Raw genomic sequence first — 18,660 nt, forward strand, 5'->3', positions numbered from 1 at the left:
CTCCGTGGGACCTTTACTCTAAGGGCCATCCTACCCTGTCCTACAGGTTGCTGTGAGTTGCAATGGACGCAGTGACAACGGGCTTGGATTTTTGGGGGTCACAGTTTCATCTCAGGCTACCGAAACCTCAAACACACAAAAACCAGCCCTACGGCTCTCAAGCCCGACTCACACGACAGGGTGGAAGCACACCCCTAGGTCTCCGAGCCCCTTACTCTCCCCACATCCAACCCACCAGCCCTGGCCGGTTAGTCTGGAGCTAATTCGCCGCGCCACCAAGGTTCCTCTCGCAGTGACCGGGCGCCTTGAACTTGTAGCGATCGGATGGGCTCCGCACCGGCAGCACCTCCAGCGGCGAGAGCCCGCGCGGACTGGGACCCGGGCGGGGCCACCCTCGCCGCGCCGCAGCAACGCCCCGCCCCCGCTGAGCCCCGCCCCCGCGGAGCCCCCGGAACCCCGCCTCCCAGGGGCTGCGGGAGGAAACGGTAGGCCAATCAACTTAGACGGCAACTTCCGGCTCTCGGGATCACTTCCGCCACGGGGTCAGGCTCCGCCCAGTTTGCCCGGCACCGCTCGCGCGGCTGGAGTCAAGATGGAGGAGTACGCGCGAGAACCTTGGTGAGCCTTATCCGCTGCCCTTGCCTCTCTCCTGCCCCCCTGCCCCCCTGCCCACGCCCGCGTCCTCCCTCCCCGCTCCCCGAGGAGCTCGCCGAACGCGGCGGCAGGCCCGCCGTCACACGCTTGGTCACCGCGGACTGAGTGCGCTTGAGCGGCTAGGGGGGTTTACACCCCCAGGGCCGCGTGAGGCATCGTTGCTGCCACAACCCAGCAGCCAGTGACCTTGCGGTGGGTGGTCAGAGGATCCCGGCAGGGACTGGGTGGAGCCTCGGAGTCTCCTGGCCTTGGGCGGGGGTCAGTGGTACTTGGTGACCTTGGACGCGTCCCTACGCCTTGCCGGCGTTGAGAAAGGGGAGACGGGCCACTGAAACGGGGTCACACGCTTGAGACGTTCGTGTCGTCATAGGTGCCCGCAAGGAGAGGCATTTCGGATGAATGGGAAATAACAAACGCTTTATCCAAAAGGCCCGTCCAAGTTCCCTGTAGAATGGAGCCTTCTGCACTCGCTTGGCATTCTCCCTCCGCGAGATTGCCAACCAGACGTTATCTGGAAAATAGAAAACGTGGCTTGCGTGCCCTAAACAGTCAAGGACAGAAACTCATTCATTCTACATGAACTGATGGAGAAACCTGTGTCCAGGCATTGTGAGGCTCAAGGACTACACGAATACACCAGACACTTCCAAACAAGACCCCTTTCCAATTAGACCCGAGAGGACAGAGTAGAACCCCTCTTGGGTTTCGAAGGCTGTACATCTTTCAGGACCAGTTCTTGCTCCCTCCAGCATTGGTGGGGTCCGGCCTTTGAAGTAGCAGGCTAGCACTTTCCACAGGGCCACCAGCGCTCCTCGTCTTAAGTGCTTAAGTAACTATAAAATTATGCAGTTGCTTCCAGAGGCAAGGTCTTTGTTGCCTGAGTTTCAGGCTTCTGAAAGTCAAAAGTCGGGTCTTGTTGTTTGGGCTCACTCTCTGTGGTGTAAGAGCAAGAATTGGGGTGTCCTCAAGCTGTGAGGGTCCAGAATTTCAAATTACTTACCTTGTAGACTCCTTAGTGCAGCGGTTCTGTGGGTGGCAACCCCTTTGGGGGTCGAACGACCCTTTCGCAGGGGTCGCCTGATTCATAACAGCAAAATTACAGTGATGAAGTAGCAACCAAAATAATTTTATGTTGGGGGTGGAGGGAGTCACCACAACATGAGGAACTGTGTTAAAGCGTCACCCCACCATTAGAAAGGTTGAGAACCACTGCCTTAGAGACAAGAATGCCTGATTCTTCATCTCATGAGCTTTGGGAATGCTGGAGAAGGACATCGTGCTTGGCGAAGTAGAGGAGGAGGGAAAGAGGAAGGCCTGCAATGAGCTGGGTGGACACGAGGGTTGGAACCGTGGGTTCAAACAGAAGGACAGTTGTGAGGCTGGCTCAGGACCGGGCAGTGTGTCATTCTGTGTGCATTGGTTCCCACCTAACAGCCACCTTGCAAATATGTAGCCCTGCTGCTTGCTTCGTGGCCTTGCCCCTTCAGTAGGATGCAGGTCTGCGAGTGGGCTTCAGAAAGGTGGTGGGGTAATTCCAGTACCTTTTCATGCTTTCCCCAAGTTTGGGGAGCTCCCTTGTATGTTTCAGCTCCTCCCAGCTCTTCTCACCTTTTACTGACTGGTACTCCCATGGGAGCCCTGGGTACAGCCATACAAGGCCTCAGCTGTTCTTGTAGAGTGTATACCGGACATTCAGCTTTGTTGAGTTACAAAATGTATCCTTTTTAGTCCATTAAAGTAGTGCTTCTCCATCTTTTCATCTGGAATCCCCTGTGGGTCTTGCTGAATGTCAGATTTTGCTTTGGTGGGTTTGGAACAGGAACCTGTGAGTGCAGGTTAACAAATCCCAGGTGTTGCTCTCTGGCCTACACTTTGGGGAGCAGAGCCCCAAAGCATGCTGCTGCTCGTTGATTTACGGACTCCATGCGCCGTGTGGCCGTGTGGTGTGGTTCAGTGTGAGGACTGTCACCTTCACGCGAGGCACAGGAAGAGTTAGACCTTTCTACCTGTGTTTTCTTTTAGCCAGTGTACCTTAGGTATGTGTTGCTAGGGTGCTGAAAAGGTTTCAGCAGAGCTTCCAGACCAGCAGTTCTCAACCAGGGGGTCGCACGACCCTTTCACAGGGGTTGCCCGATTCATAACAGTACAGTTATGAAGTTGCAACAAAAATAATTTTATGGTTAATGGGGGGGGGGTCACCAAAACACGAGGAACTGCATGAAAGGGTCATGGCATTAGGAAGATTAAGAACCAGTGTTCCAGACTAACATGGATTAGGAAGAAAGGCCTGGTGATGGATTTGACAAATCAACCACAAAAACCCCTCTGGACCACATGGCCACCTGATGGTGGAAGTAATGTAGGACCATGTAGCGATTTGTTCAATTGGATACTGAGTCTCCATGAGCCAGAGACTAAGGCCATGGCAGCACAGAACTATATGAGTTGTCAGTTTGTACAAAGCTCTTAATTCTCTTCCTGGGAAAAAAAAATACAGTGACTACTTGTGATTACTCATGACCCACTTTCATCATCAGCAACAGAACACACTGGATTCACAAGGTTATGTGAGCAGGCAGGTTCCCATGGGCTCCTACAGCATTTGTCCTTTGGAGTATGTAAAAGGGATTTTTTTCAAACCTATATTGACCTCTCAAATGGATTAACGTTGTCGAGGATTTAATTTTGCTTGGGGACCCACAATCAGTGCTCATGGAAGCACTCCTCTCCAGCTGATTCTGACTCACAGTGACCCTATGGAATGGAGAACTTCCCCTGTGGGGGTCCCAGACCTTAGCTCTTTACAGGAGTAGAAAGTCGTCTTTCTCCTTAGGAGCAGCTGGTGGTTTCCAACTGCTGACCTGTGTTTAGCAGCTCAGTGCGTACCCCTGGTGATAAACTTGAACTAATCAACCACAGAAAGTTCTATGGATCACAATGGCCAATCCCCACCTAATCATGGAGGTGATGAACTCAAACCTGCACAAGATAGCTTTCAAATGTTGCTGTCGCTTTGATGACTAAGGTGCTCCTGAGCCAGTCATGATTTTCACTCACCTCATAGGCATGTGAATAAGGATGACTTCGGAAGAATTGATGCTTTTCTTATGGTGTTGGCAAAGAATGTTGAAAGTACTGTGAACTGCCAGAAAGCCAGCCAGCTCTGTCTTGAAAGACGTACAGCCAGAATACACCTGAGCAGTGAGGTTGGCCTCTCTGGTACTTTGGACGTGTTTTCAGGAGTGAGCGGTTTCTGGGAGAGAACATCATGCTTGATAAAGTGGAGGGTCAGTGACCAAGGAAGGCCTTCAGGTAGCTGGACATAGTAGCTGCCACAGTGGGCTTGCCCAGAATGACAACAGCTGTGAAGGTGGCTCCGGCCTGGGTAGTGAGTGTTCGGTTCTGTTATATCGGGTCTCTAGGAGGCCTGGTGGTGTGGTGGCTTCATGGACTCCGTTACAGTGAGTTGGGTTTTGTTTGTTGTTGTTTTGACATAAGGTCGTTATGAGTGGGAACAGACTTGACAGCACCTAATAACAACAGTGATCTGGAGGGGTAGCTGCTAAGCCAAAGGTCGGCAGTTTGAACCCACCAGCTGCTTTGCAGGAGAAATATGAGGCTTTCTGGTCATGGAAAGATTCATAGCTTGGAAAAGCCAAAGGAGTATTTCTACTGTCTTGTGGGGTCTCTTATGAGTCAAAATCAGCTTGATAGCAATGGGGGTGTTTTTGTTGTATAGTGACATATGGGAATTTAACTACTCAACTGTCTTAAAAGCCAAGCTCCTGGAATAGTTCTGTTCTGATCAGATTACTTGTTGTGGCAGATTGCTGGATAGGTGAGGGTCCTACATTTGGAAGCTTGATTTATACATTTAACTCTAATTATTGGATTTTAGAATATCCCAGTGTGTTACTAGAGCTGAAACAAACAATTTTTTAAATCATTTTATTAGGGACTCATACAGCTCTTATCTCAATCTTTACATACATCAATGTGTCAAGCACATTTGTGCATATGTTGCCATCATTTTCAAAACATTTTCTTTCTTGCTTGAGCCCTTGGTATCAGCTCATTTTCCCCACTTCTTCCACCGTCCTTCCCTCATGAACCCTTGATAATTTGTAAATTTTTTTCCATGTCTTACACTGACTTATCTCACTTGAAACAGACTATTCTAAGGACATCCCTGAACTCAATAATTTGAAACTCTGTTTTCTTCTGTGGCCATTAAGTCTTTTTTTTCAAACAGCTTTATTGGTACTTCTTCCACATATCATCTCATTCAATAGTTCACATATCAAGGAGAGTTGGACAATCGCTGCCACAATCAGTTTCAGAACATCTTCTTTTTCCGTGGACCCACTGCTACTAGTGTACTTATTTTAAGTGTGGTCAAATATCCACAAGGAAACATTCTTCAGTTCAGCAACTTCTGCATCTATAATTCAGTGCCATTGATTCTGCTCTTTGTGTTGAACAACCATTATTGATATCTTTTTCCAAATTTCTCTACCCCATTAACATAAACAATGTCCCTGAGCAAATGCTCTTCCTCCTTCACCCGTGATAACAACTGGCCAGCTTGGTTTCTTTTTTTCTTAATACAAGTATGAAATCCACATATTAGGCACTATTAAAAGTAATTGTATATACATCATCAAATTAATTCTGTTCTTTCCCAACCTCCCACATTCATTGCTTCCCCACCCACCCGCTCCCCCCATGAAACATTGTGTCAGTTACTGTCTGTATGTGTCCACTCCTGTGCTTCATAAACTGGGAAACCTAACAAACAATAGACAAAAATGAAATGAAACAGGAAAAAATAATAATATAGAGATAAAAATAAAGGGTAAGGAAAAAAGACTACTAACAATATTTTAAAAGCCAGAAAAACTTCTGTTGTGGAACAAGCGAGAAATATTTAAGCCTAGAGCAAATTCAGATTGGGTCAAGAGGGAAGTCAACTGACCAAGTATTATACCATGTTTCGATCTACCATAATCAAGTTTACAAAATAATCTCTTGAGAGTAAAGTTGTTGGAGTCCCTTGCCTCTGACCAGAGGGATCTGCTGGACCAGTGGTTCTCAAACCTCCCTAATGCTGCGACCCTTTCATACAGTTCCTCATGTGGTGGTGATGCCCCCCAACCATAAGATTATTTTCGTTGCTACTTCATAACTGTAATTTTGCTACTGTTATGAATCAGGTGACCCCTGTGAAAGAGTCATCTGACCCCCCAAGGGGGTCGAGAGCCATAGGTTGAGAACCGCTGTGCTAGATGCTTAATCTTGACTAGATACTCTGCGGGTGGATTCGGGGGTCCACTGTCTCCCACAGCTTTCTACAAACTGGGAAGTTCTGATAACCATTCCCTTCATCGTATTTGGCTTTTGTTATCATCATCTTTGGATCACACAGGCTGGCGTGCTTCCTGGGGGATTCAGGCGAAGCCTCGCTTAGGTGGAGTGGCCACTGGCTCTTCATCCTCTGGGTCTCAGCTGTAAATTCCATTCCTGTTGGAGGGCTCCCCAGGAACCCAGAGCAGCGTTGTTGATGGAGTTTCCTATGTATTTGTTGGTTTGCTTTGGCACCAAAAACCAAACCCTCTGCCGTGGAGTCGGTTCTGAGCCTGGCGGTCCTCCACAGGCTTTCCGAGAGTGTAGGAAAGCAAGAGCAGCCAGACAGCTCTCCCTCCACACACCGGCCAACACATTAGGGACATTCAGGCTTCAGTGAGTGGATTAAGTACTGCTTCGAGTTGGGAGTTAAGGCCAGTTTTCTTTCTGGCTTCGAGGATTGGGGATTTAAAAAGTCTATATTTTTGTCTGTGATTTACAGGCTAATTTACTGGCCTGAGTGGACCCTGAAATAGAGTGCTGCTAAGTACTGTGTGAAGGTGTTGTGGATCCTAAGACCTAAGTCCCATCTTTTCCTCCTCCATTCCCAGCCCGTGGCGCATCGTGGACGACTGCGGTGGAGCCTTCACCATGGGCACCATAGGCGGTGGTATCTTCCAAGCCATCAAAGGTTTTCGGAATTCGCCAGTGGTAAGTGGGCTGCGGTTTTGTTTTCCAGCATCGTGTGAGACTCATTGGCAGCGTCATTCATGGCCTCCCCGGCCGGTTGGAAATGGGGCCTTTGTCTAATGCGTTTGTTTCCCTATAGGGAGTCAACCACAGACTACGCGGGAGTCTGACCGCCATTAAGACCAGGGCGCCACAGTTGGGAGGTGAGCAGATGTTTCCCATGGGTGCTCTCCCTGCTGTGTAAAGGCGGAGCTCTGCTTCTTTATCCCGATTAGTGATCTGAGGCGTCTCTACATGACATCCCTGCAGGCTCTTTTCCTTTGTTTTCTGGTTACTTGGGGAAGTTCATTTCACTTGACCGCTGTATTCCTCGGAAAAGCTCATCTTTGCCCTTGAAGTCTTGGTGTTGTGTTTGTTTTCCCTTAACCGGAAGGAGGACAGTGTCTTTAAGGCCGGGTTTGTCAGAGTCGGGAGTGGTTGCTTAGAGCTGAGAGAATGTGGTCAGAAGGCTTGGGCTTTAAGGAGAGAGCCGCTGAGCAGACTGATGGGGCTCTCCTCCAAGGTGAGCTTTCAGATATGTGTAGCCATCGAAGCAAGATTTGAACATGTTATGTCCATTACACTACGCCTTTTCACCCGCTTATTCAGAGCCTGGCGAGGAGGGTGCTGGCTTGCTTGGAGTCTCGAGGGTCTATTCCCTTGGAAAGGCTGCAGAGAGGGTGTGTGAGATGAAGAGACGAATTCTTTCCAGACATCACTCCTTAAAAATGGCGTGGGTCAGAAGGGAGCCTCTTGTTGTGTTTTTTATCGTATTTTACTTGGGAAGACGACCTCAGAGCCACCAGCATTGACTGCTCACTGTGTGCCAGGCACGGTGCTCACTTGCACGGTATTCTCTCATGGTCGTCCCCGTCTTCCTGACGAGGAAATGCAAGCTTGAGGGGTGTAGTGCTGAGTGTTTATCCTTCTCCTTTCTTCCCTGGCAGAACTGTACACCCCGAAAAGCAGTATTTTTTCCTTTGTTTCGATTTCAACCATATAATTCAAATGACATTTAGTGCTACTGTCAGTGCCAACCCCTAAGCCTCCAGTGGATGCAGAAGTCATACTGGATTTTATCTGGTTTTATTTTGAGTGGCTCCTCGTAAAATCACTTTCTGTGCCTTCAGGTCACTGTCGGAGCTGAGGAGGCCTGGAGACTAAATCTAATAGAGTGTTCTGATCCTAGATTGAACTGTCATTGGGTACAAATTAAGGCAGGGGTTCTCAACCTGTGGCTCGCAGCCCCGTATTTCCGATGGTCTTAGGAACAGAGACACAGGTCCCCTGTCCGCCATCAGGCGGGTCCATCCACACGCAGATCCGCCCGCATACGGGGTCACCACAATGTGAGGAACTGTATTAAAGGGTCACGGGCATTAGGACGGTTGAGAATCAATTACAGGGATCTCATTTCAGGGTGTACTGTAATAATATTGGTTCATCGTGACAGGTGCCATGGTCGTGTAACTGTTAGTCATAGGCGATGGGACGATGTGGGGGGGCATTCTGTACTACCTTTACAGCTTTTCTGCGTTAGTCTGCACCTATAACACTTCTCAGGCGGGCTGGGCTTCTTTTGCACTCCCATCCTAGGCGATTGTCCCAGGGCAGGGGGTCAATGACACTTAATGAAGAAAGGAGCCATCGGGGTCAGGCAGAGCTGTACAGGAGGAGGGTGGATTTGTGGGTGTGCTGCTGCTTTTAACCAGGGCCATGTTGATCTGAAAGAGGACTTGACTCTTCCCAACCACAGGGAGCCTCGCTTTCCTGCAGGCCTGCTTATTTCTTTCAGGCTCTTGGCCATCGCTGATTTTCCAGCTGATACCAGTCAATCCAGTGCTTATTCAAACTTTGAGTTAGCCTGTATTTGTTTAGAGTGTGAATATTTAGAGGTGCTATTACTGAAATGTGCTTTTGACTAGAACATTTTCTATAAAAGATGAACAGAATACTCAAGGGCTCCCGTAGAAAGAAAATGTCTAGAAAAGGATGTTGGCAACATAGGTACAAATGTGCTTGATGCAGTTGATGCATGGATTGTCGTAAGAGCCCCCAATAAAATGCTTTAAAATTTTAAAAAGAAGATTACATGCACTTTTTTTTTTTTTTCAATAAGGCAGCTTTGCAGTTTGGGGAGGCCTGTTTTCCATGATTGACTGCAGTATGGTTCAAGTCCGAGGCAAAGAAGACCCCTGGAACTCCATCACAAGTGGTGCCTTAACAGGAGCCATCCTGGCGGCAAGAAGTAAGGCGTAGTGGGCTGTCTGTTGAAGGGAAGGCAGTTGACCTGACTGAGCGAGCACGGGGTCTCTCCCCGTTGACCTTGCAGTCGTTAAAGCCGGAGCGGTCAGTCCACTGAACTTTGTGCTACAGTTTCCTCATCCGCCTCTGAAGTTGGCCATAGCGCTTGCCACAGGCACTTGCTGTGAACAAAGAGCTCAGTCGTCTGCTGCATCTTTGAGACAGAACAACCCAGAATGTTGTTGTTGTTGGACTCTGTGGTCTAGGCCAGATGTTGGCATTCTGTCCCCCTGAAAGGCCAGGTAGTTATTACTGTAGGCTTCTTGGACTTGTGGTCTTTGCCTCGGCCACTCAAAGCTGCTGTCACAGCGTGACAACAACCATGTTGCTTTTAGTAGCTGTCAAGTCACGTCCGGCCGAGCTGCAGAGTAGACAGCTCTGAGGGCTGTGCCCTTGCAGAAGCCACCCGCCAGGCCTGTCTTCTGAGGAACCCCTAGTGAACCACTAACCTTTGGGCTAGTAGTTAAATGTTTGACTGTTTGTACCACCTAGGGACTTGAGAAGCAGCCAGAGATGATAGATAAATGAGTGGACCTAACCGTATCCCAGTAAAACTTTATATACGAAAATAAGTGACAGGCTGGATTTGACTTGTAAGCAGTCATTTGTTAACCCCTGGTCTTGCCCGATGAGAAAAGAAAGTTTATAAACGGGGAGGATCACGTAGCCAAACAGACAACTCTTTCCTTTATGATAGCCTGTGTGACACAGATTTCCACTGACTCAATTTCTCTGTTGTTAATCCCCAGACGGACCGGTGGCCATGGTGGGGTCGGCTGCAATGGGTGGCATTCTCCTGGCTTTAATCGAAGGAGCTGGCATCTTGTTGACAAGATTTGCCTCCGCGCAGTTTCCCAATGGTGAGTCTTCTTAATCTGCAATGCTGTCGCTTCAACATTTTGGAATGGTTTGCTGATGTTTATCCAGAATGCATTTTGTTTGTGTTTTGATATCTTATAGTAGCTACATCTTAGCAGTGGTTCATGAGGATTAGGACAGCAGGCTGGTTTTATTTGGTAAGGTAGGTAAGATAGGAGTACATTCACTTTGTTGATCCAGTTCAGAAAATATTGATTGTTGTGAACTAGGTGCTCGATGTTTGGAAGGCCACTTTAGGGATCCCAGGGCAAGTTTCTTTGGGAAGTTCACACTGTAACTTGTAATTCTTAGCTAATGAGGGAAATGAAATTGTAGACCAAAATTGTTGATGGTCATGGACTGTCTGTTTAGCTGCCGTCTTTTGCAGTGTCTTTTTGGTCAAATATTCTATAGCAGAATTCTGGTCAAAAGCACAGAATTTCAATTTTTCGCGGGCTCTAGATTTTCTGGAGCCATGAAGGCAAGAGGAACCCCTGAAACTATGCTCTGAAATCCTCTGTAAGTGTGCCATGAGCATTGGGCTCTTTCAAGAACTATTGATGTGGCGTCAAAGTGACGAGAGCAACTTGAAAGAGTCGCTGGGAACCTTCGGGGTAGGGAAGTCGTGTGAGAAGGAGGGAGCACTCAGGAAAGGGAAGTGAGAACGGTAGCACAGCCCAAGCCGGTAATGTCGTCAGTATCGCTGAACTGAGCACGCACAAGTGTTTTGATGGGTGTTTTGCTGTGTTTGTTATCGGTCACAACAACAAAAATTTCAGTTGTCTAAATGAGAATGTGGCCCTGACATTGTGGCCAGCTGATGGGGCATGGTGGTGAGAACTTGACCTGTTAGCTAAGGAAGGAAATGTTCAGAGAAGTGTGAGGCATGTTGAAAATGATTTTGGGAGCTTGGAAAGGAGTTAGCGTAGACTTAGGAATAGATCATGCTGCTCCATTTGATTTGATTTCTCCGATGCCCCCAGCGAGAGCTCGGCACCTTGGCGCTTTCCATACCCACTGCTTGCTATTTGCCCGCGGAAGGACCGACCTCAGTGACCCGGTGGACCCACTCCCCTTTGTTGTACTTTGCACTCACTACTCCTGAGTCAACACGCTGTGATGGCCGCTTTCCACTTTGCTGCTCAGTTTGTTTTCACTGTGTTGCTGTGAACAGTTTGTGAACAGATAAAACATCGAAGTTGTTCTGTGTTTTCAGAACTCCAGAAGTTCCAATAACCAAATACTTACATGGTCATAGAGAAATTCGCCTTGGTTATTGCCTTCAACTCGGTTTTTCAGCAGGATCTGCTTTTGAATGATCAAAGCTTGCTTAGCATATAGCTATAGCTTACAAGAAGTGTGTTTTATTTTAGAAAGGAGATGGACTTCTGAAAAGCTCTGTAGGAGGGAAGCCTTTGAAAAGTTAGCCATGTTTTCCCAATTAACTTACATGAAAAAGTTCTTAAAACAATGAGGGGGGAAGTGAGTTCGGAAGGTGTGCTAGTCTGGGCAGACTAGAGGAACAAGTCCACGGGCACACACGTGGGTGTGAGACAGAGCTTTCTACACAGGAGCCACTGAACACTGAGCAAACAGCCCAGTCCAGACCAAGTCCATAAGGCCAATATTCGCCCATATGTCCGATACCAATCTATAAAGCCCTCTTCAGACTCAAAACACGTGCAATGATGCCGAATATAGAAGATCACAGGCCAGTGGGTGGGAAGTCCTTGGATCCAGTGTCGCTGGAAACATCTCAGCACTGGCAGGGGTCTCTGCATCAGGGTGGGTCCATGTGTCTTGTCAGCTGCTCTGTCTCCCAGCTCCAAGGAAGAAATACCAGATTCCCCAGTATTCTCCGGAGAGGGCCACCCCACAGAGAAGCTTCACTGGCTATGTTACAGACTAGACTCCACCCTACCCTCTTAATCCTCATCTACCACAGAAGGTATTTAATTGCGGAGCTGAAAATATATGTACAATTACACTGGTACAGATAGGAACTGGAAACACAGGGAATCCAGGACAGGTGAACCCCTCAGGACCAGTGGTGTGAGTGGTGATACTGGGAGGGTAGAGGGAAGGTGGGGTAGAAAGGGGAAACCAATGACAAGGATTACATATAACCCCCTTCCTGGGGAATGGACAATAGAAGAGTGGGTGGAGGGAGACGTTGGACAGTGTAAGACATGACAAAATTATCATAATTATAAATTATCAAGGGTTCATGAGGGAAGGGCGGGGAGGGAGGGGAAAATGAGCAGATACCAAGGGCTCAAGTAGAAAGCAAATGTTTTGAGAATAATGATGACGACAAATGTACCAATGTGCTTGACATGATGATGTATGGATTGTGATAAGAGTTGTACGAGAAACAATAAAATGATTTTAAAATATATATTTACAATTAATAGTATATGATAACATCATCACATGAAGGGTGATGAGGTAAAAGAAATGAAAGGTTGTAAGTCTTTTCACTGTCTAGGAAGTGGTAAAAGAACTAATTTATAATAAATTCTAACAAGTTTACTTTTACCAACATACTATTACCAACATACAAGACAGTGTAGAATAATAAAAATAATCAAAGACATTTCAAAGAAGAGAGACAAATTGTGTGTGTGTGTGGGGGGGCGGGTTATGATGTGTAGGAACTCTAACATACGAACGTAAGTCCCAGTTTTGAATACAAATAGACAAAATATACCAGTGAAAAACTAAGTAGTTTAAACTGTTCAATTTAACAGCGGTGATCAGAAATGTAAGCCTCCACATAGTGTACAATAAAAGGTGGGGCGGGACCAAAAGAAAGGAAAAAAGGTGTTGAAGTAGTAGCACAATGATGATCTTCGCGTCGTGTGCCCAGGGTCCCCTCAAGTTTGTCATAACGCACAGGTACTGCCTTTACGGTGAGATGTGGGCTGAAACACTGGGGAAGCCTCCGGGGCTTTTACCACCTGCCCTTCTCTCTTCCCTGTAGATATTTTTTTTAGTCTGCTTATGATTCCCTGGAGAAAGAACACAGACCATTCTCATAAAAGTCTTTCTCTCCTCTCCCCTCCCCTCCCCTCTTCTCTCACCTTTCCTCTTTCTTTCTTTCTTCTCCTCTCTTCTTTCCTCCTTCCCTCCCTCCCTCCCTCCCTCCCTCCCTTCCTTCCTTCCCAGAGGTTTTACTTGGGTTCTAGGCCCCGGTTTTGGAAAGGAAGCTGGAGGACAGTTGTGCTGAGAGCTGGGCGGGGCTGTTTCAAACCTCATTCTCCACATTAATGTCTTGAATCAATTGAATTACAACAGACATCTCTTAAAATACGACCAAGATACTTGTGCTTAGTGAAAATAACTATAAATAGCCACTGAAAAAATATGTCAAGAGGTGGGAGATTCTCAACTGCTTTACAAACTTTAAATACCGTACTTTATTTCTGGTGGCAATGTGCACAACCAAGCGTAACACCCGTCCACAGTTCCTACGGGAACAATTCAGTAGCGTGGGCTGTGCATTTCACATTGTCTTCATGCTTCTTTGCCCACATGTTGCATCGCCACCTTCCTAACGCCGTGACCCTTTCATGCAGTTCCTCATGTGGTTGGGACCCCCTCCCCAACCACAAAATGATTTTCATTGCTACTTTATAATTTTGCTACTGTTATGAATTGGGCGACCCCTGTGAAAGGGGTCTCGACCCCCAGGTTGAGAGCCACTGATTTAGACTCTGCCCATGAGTAGTCTCGTCTGTGCGTTCAAGGAGCTGTGCTCAGTTTACAGGCATTAGGTAGTTCTTTGTAAGAGCATTATGCTCTGGGCAAACATCTCGATTAAGTTTTTTTGTTTTGAGAGTGGTGAGGGTAACAGATGTACAGATGTGCTTTATACAATTGATGGATGGATGCATTGTGTTGTATGAGCCTCCAATAAAATGATTTCTAAGAAAGGGAACCTTCATTGTTTAGTTTAGCAATGACTTCCTTGCAGTCCAAGGTTTCAAGGTATTTATTTCCAGGCATTAAACTCAGGGATTCCTCCCATCTCCCTGGGGCTGTTAAGTCTGCTTTCCCTAAAAGTTTCACAGTCTGTTTCTTACTCTCCTCCTTTTGATCACGACCCTTCTATTGGGTCTTGAATCAAGTGGCTCAGTAATGATCACTTTCAGGTGACTTAAAGATACATTTGTTTCTTATTCACAGGTCCTCAATTTGCTGAAGATCCCTCCCAGATGTCGTCACCCCAGTTACCACCCTCACCTTTTGGAGACTACCGACAATACCAGTAAGGACTGCTGCCCTGGAATTAGGCGAAAGAGCGACAGTTCAAGAAGGATTTGGGAAGACCAAGTCACAGTCCGTTTTTAAAACAATGGGGGGACAACTATGCCCACACTGGCTCCGAGAAGACATTGAGCACCTTTGTTTTTCTTTTTCCTATTTAAAGGAACGTGGGGGGAAGTATTAAAGGATAAAAAACATTTATTTATTCACATTTGGATTGCATTTGTGATCAAAATAAATGCCTAGTAGCATACATAGAAACATGTCTAGGTGCTCAGAAGATGAAGGACCAAAGGTCAGATAGCAGTGAAACGTGGCCACCATTTCCTTGGGGACTTCTCTGCCTGGTTTTGTGTGTGCTGTTATTCAAACAATAAAAACTCCTGGAACTTGCTCTTTCTTTTAAGATAAGTTGTAGAGCTCTACTTTTCACCCACAACTACTTCAAGTAAGGCAAAGTGCGTTTGAAACTGCATATTCGAGCGCTGAGTACCTCATCCACTTGAAGTGACTTGTGGAAGAGAAGATGATGGGGAGCCGTGGGCCCGCCCGTCCGCGGTAACGTGCTGTCTGGTCACGGGAGATGGTGCAGTGCCCGTCCTCCGAGAGTGTAACATGTGCTCCGTCCTGGTTTCAGAATCTTGGCTACCAAGCTTCTTACCATTAGGGCTTCTATGTCTGGATTCCTGATCACCAGAAATAATTTATTCTCACTGTCTCCAGTGCTGTGGGAGAAGAATTGGTAAGAGGCTGCTCTTGGCATTGGAGAAGTGTGGTGTTAATTGGGTGCTTGAAAATAAAATAATGCTTCCAATCTAATTCAAGTCCAAGAAGCTGATCTTCATAAGGGGTATTTGGGGAACCAGCTGGGCCTACAAAGTAGATCGACTTTTCAGAAGAGGTCATTTTCCTGATGGTGTTAGAGTGACGTGTGCCCTTAGAGAAGGCATGATGCTAGTAATTCCCCTGTGTTTGCCTGCGTGTAACAGATCTGAGTGTGTACTGTGGACGTGTTTCTCTTCCAAGCCAGTGGGATGCACCAGCCCAGCAACCAAATCCCTTGATGTCAGGTGGAGCCGGACTCGTGGTGACCCCACAGGAGTGGGTGAAACTGTCCAGAGCATTTCCAAGGCATTCCTCTTTCTGGAAGCAGGCGCTCATCTTCCCATGCATTGTGGCTGTGGGTTTGAACCGGGACTCTTGTTCCACGTACACATAGTAAACATGTGACTTGTTTTCAGTTTTAATTTTTGGCCATTCATTCTAAGGTACTTAGAAGAGCAAATCAGAGCCAGTGAAATGGCAGAGAAGAATGCTTCGATTTCCTAAGGCCTGAGTTCCTTGTCATTTAAATGGTGTATCAGCTCGTAAAGAGGTTCTCTTTTTTGATGATGGAGTATGTGTGATATGAATATGTTTTGGGTTAACTCTGTCTTCAACTCAACATGTCTGAGGCAATCCTTGATTGTCTGAAATTGGCAGTGGCGTGGAAGAGAAGCTTGTGAAAGATGGGAAGCCAGTTATTCTCAAAGGGCTTTTAATTTTACTCCCCCATGTGCAGGGCTTCCCTTTGAAAGCCCTATGAAAATCTTTACAGCTAGTTCTCCACTTGACTCATAGCCCCTGGTGTGGAGAGGCTTTGCTCGCATGGGCATCCCATCGATCCCCACTCAGTGACCCCAAAGGACAGTAGAAGTGGCCCTGCCGGATCCTAGTCTGGCATCTCTGTGGAAGCTTCTCTGAACCACTAAATTTTCTGTTGTAAGCGCTTAACCCACGGCAACACCAGGCCTCCTTTGTGGCCTGCACAGACATTTTATAACCAACAGCTTTTGCTTGTGCTGTCCCCCTGCGTATCCTCTCCCCCTTGTGTTCCGTCAGCTGCTTCCTAGGCCGACCTGGCTCAGGCCTGCTTTTATACCAACACAGCGTGGAAAGGGTCTCCGGGGGTTTCCGTCTTATTCCTCAAACCTGCAGCAGGAAACTCCTGCAGATCGTGTCTGGAATGTTCAGTGATGATTCTGAAATGCTGTGTGGTGTATTGGAGTAGATCCCGGGATGAAACTTGAAACTGGAATTGTTTTCATGACCACAGTGGGTGATGGGAGGGAGGAAGCAGCAGGCAGGAAGCCTTTCTCCTTGTTGTTCCTGGAAAGGAGGAGGTGATGCCTCCGCTTCAAGGCTGAGGTGCCCTATCAGGAAGGCCCCCGTCTGCGGTCCCCTTTGTGGTTAGTATCTGACGCTCGGTATGAAACTGGCGTGAGATCATGGATTTGTGCATCAGGAATGGCTGCACCTGCTGTTCAGATCGCATCTGTTCGCATCTGAAGTGCCTAGCGCCAGGAGCATGATCATAGCTCCCCCGTGTGGTGTGTTCATTAAAGCTCATAAATTCAACTCCATCAAAGCTGCTTAAACCACATGTGAGGGGTCACAAAAAAATTGGCAACAGCAAAAGGTTTCTGAAATCACAGTGACCAAAATTTAATCAGAATCTAACGTAATGAGTCCGAGATGTTTCTGGCCGAGCTTGCAGAGTTGTTTGTAAAGAAGTTTGACCAGACCTTACCCACACCCATTCCGATGGCACAGCCCACAAGTGGACGGAGATGTTTCCCCCAAGGACAGGATCACTTTTTCACACTGCGACTTCCTTACGTATTAAATGCATTCGTAAATTATAGGCAGGGGTCTCTACCCCATTCAAAACTCAGAGCTTGTGGAAAAGAATCACGGTGTTTTTCAAACACTGCCGTTCAAGTCTGTTCTGAGGACCTGGGACAGAGCAGGGTTGCTGAAGCTGTAAATCTGGAACCAGGCAGCCACTTCTTTCTCAAGTGCAGTGGCTCTTCCAGCCAGTCTTCAGCTCCCACCAGATGACTGGGTGAGAGAAGGTGGGGAGATGCGGGTCAGGTGCTTCCACTCCGTGGGGAGTGACTGTGTCCAGAGTCGGAAGTGCAGTGTGCTTTGGAGCCCGTCTCATTACAGGGACAGAAAGAAAGCAGTGACCAGCAAAGTGGCAATATCTTGCTTTTCTCCTTTTGAACTAGATTGAACTGTGTTAAAACATTTTCTCTTTTTTAACATTTATTTTTTCTTATTTTATTTTCAAGCACACAATAAACTCCAAGCTTCTCCAATGCCAAGAGTCACCTCTGATAAAAAAAAAAATTTATTGGGAGCTCTTACAGATATAACATTCCATATTTCAGTCACATCAAGAAGTACTGTACAATTGCTACCACAGACTCCTTGATATCAGCTCCCCTTTATTCCCTCCCTCCCCACCTTACTCCCAGGAACACTTATTTATTTTTCTCTATAATAGTTTGGTTTTTTCCCCATATCTTACGCAATCCATTATATTCATTCCCATGCAATTCTGTTGTTCAATCCCATTGAGTGGGGTTTTATAGTCATCACTGCTCCCTATCCCCCCTTCTCTCCCCTCTCCCCCTACCCTCGGAACCATTGCTTCTGTTATTGTTTCTGAGGGGTTCTCTATCTTGACTTTCATGTACCAAATGATTTTTTTAAGATATTAAATATAAAAATGAACATAAGCAAATCTAACATGTTTAATGAAGTAAAACAAAAACCTAATAGGGGAGGAAATATTAAAGAACAGGACTATACCACACCCTAGATTTGTCACCCCTTCCATGTGGCCTTTCTGAGAGGGACTGGCCAATTAACTTGCAGGTGGGTTTTGGGTCTCCATCCAGACCCCTTCACATCTATTTGGTTAATTCTTTTTGAACTTCTGATACTTCTCGTTGACACCTTATGATCACACAGGCTGGGGTGCTTCTTCCATGAGGGCTTTGTTGCTTCCCTGCTAGATGGCCGACTCACAAATAAAGCTCAGTGATTTGGGGCAAAAGACTTGCTTGTGGAGTAGGGTACCCTCCAGCACTTTATTGAGGAGCTCGGTTGCTGACCTACAGAGCTAGGCAGCACTAAAGGAGCTCTGTAATGTTGCCTGAGCAAGGCAGAAGCCGAGAGGCTGTGTGGCTGAGAGGCCAGTGACCAGTGAGAGGTGTGTCTGCTCCATGGCTGAGATGAGCCTGTTCTGAGGAAGAACTGTGTCCTGAGCATTTCTGATTCTGAACTGTAACTTGTTAACTTTCCTGATTAGCCCCGTATTTGTGAGTATGGTTTGTAAATTTTGTATGGCCATGGGAATGAACTACCAAACAGCAGAGTAGGAGAAAGTGCTTTGGGAGGGATGGTTGGTGCCAGAATTGATAAGATTTAAGGGCATATTTAACTTCAGCCTCATGGGAATTGGCCTTGGGCAGCTGCAACTGTTGCCAATTCTCCCCCTTGTGAAGTTAGAGGTCAGATGCTGTCCCCACACCTGATTACAGTTTTGTTTGTTTTTAAGCAATTCCTTACTTTGTAGCACAAGACACTCCCAGTATCATCTTTTATTTTCCCCGCCCAAACTCCGATGAACTTCTCCAAACTTCAATGAACCAAACTCCCAGCCGACCGCAGGAA

General features: G+C 47.0%; 1 protein-coding gene across 1 annotated transcript; it reads left to right on the forward strand.

Annotated features, from left to right (window-relative positions):
• Positions 1 to 529: 529 nt before the first annotated feature.
• Positions 530 to 14,568, forward strand: TIMM17A (translocase of inner mitochondrial membrane 17A). The gene is made up of 6 exons (XM_075528870.1): positions 530 to 618; positions 6,609 to 6,708; positions 6,827 to 6,890; positions 8,846 to 8,974; positions 9,780 to 9,890; positions 14,077 to 14,568. The coding sequence occupies exons 1-6, from the start codon at positions 593 to 595 to the stop codon at positions 14,160 to 14,162; spliced, it is 516 nt and encodes a 171-aa protein (XP_075384985.1). The 5' UTR covers positions 530 to 592; the 3' UTR covers positions 14,163 to 14,568.
• Positions 14,569 to 18,660: the final 4,092 nt, after the last annotated feature.

The sequence above is a fragment of the Tenrec ecaudatus genome, chromosome 1 (genome assembly GCF_050624435.1).
Source record: "Tenrec ecaudatus isolate mTenEca1 chromosome 1, mTenEca1.hap1, whole genome shotgun sequence".
Taxonomy (NCBI): Eukaryota; Metazoa; Chordata; class Mammalia; order Afrosoricida; family Tenrecidae; genus Tenrec; species Tenrec ecaudatus.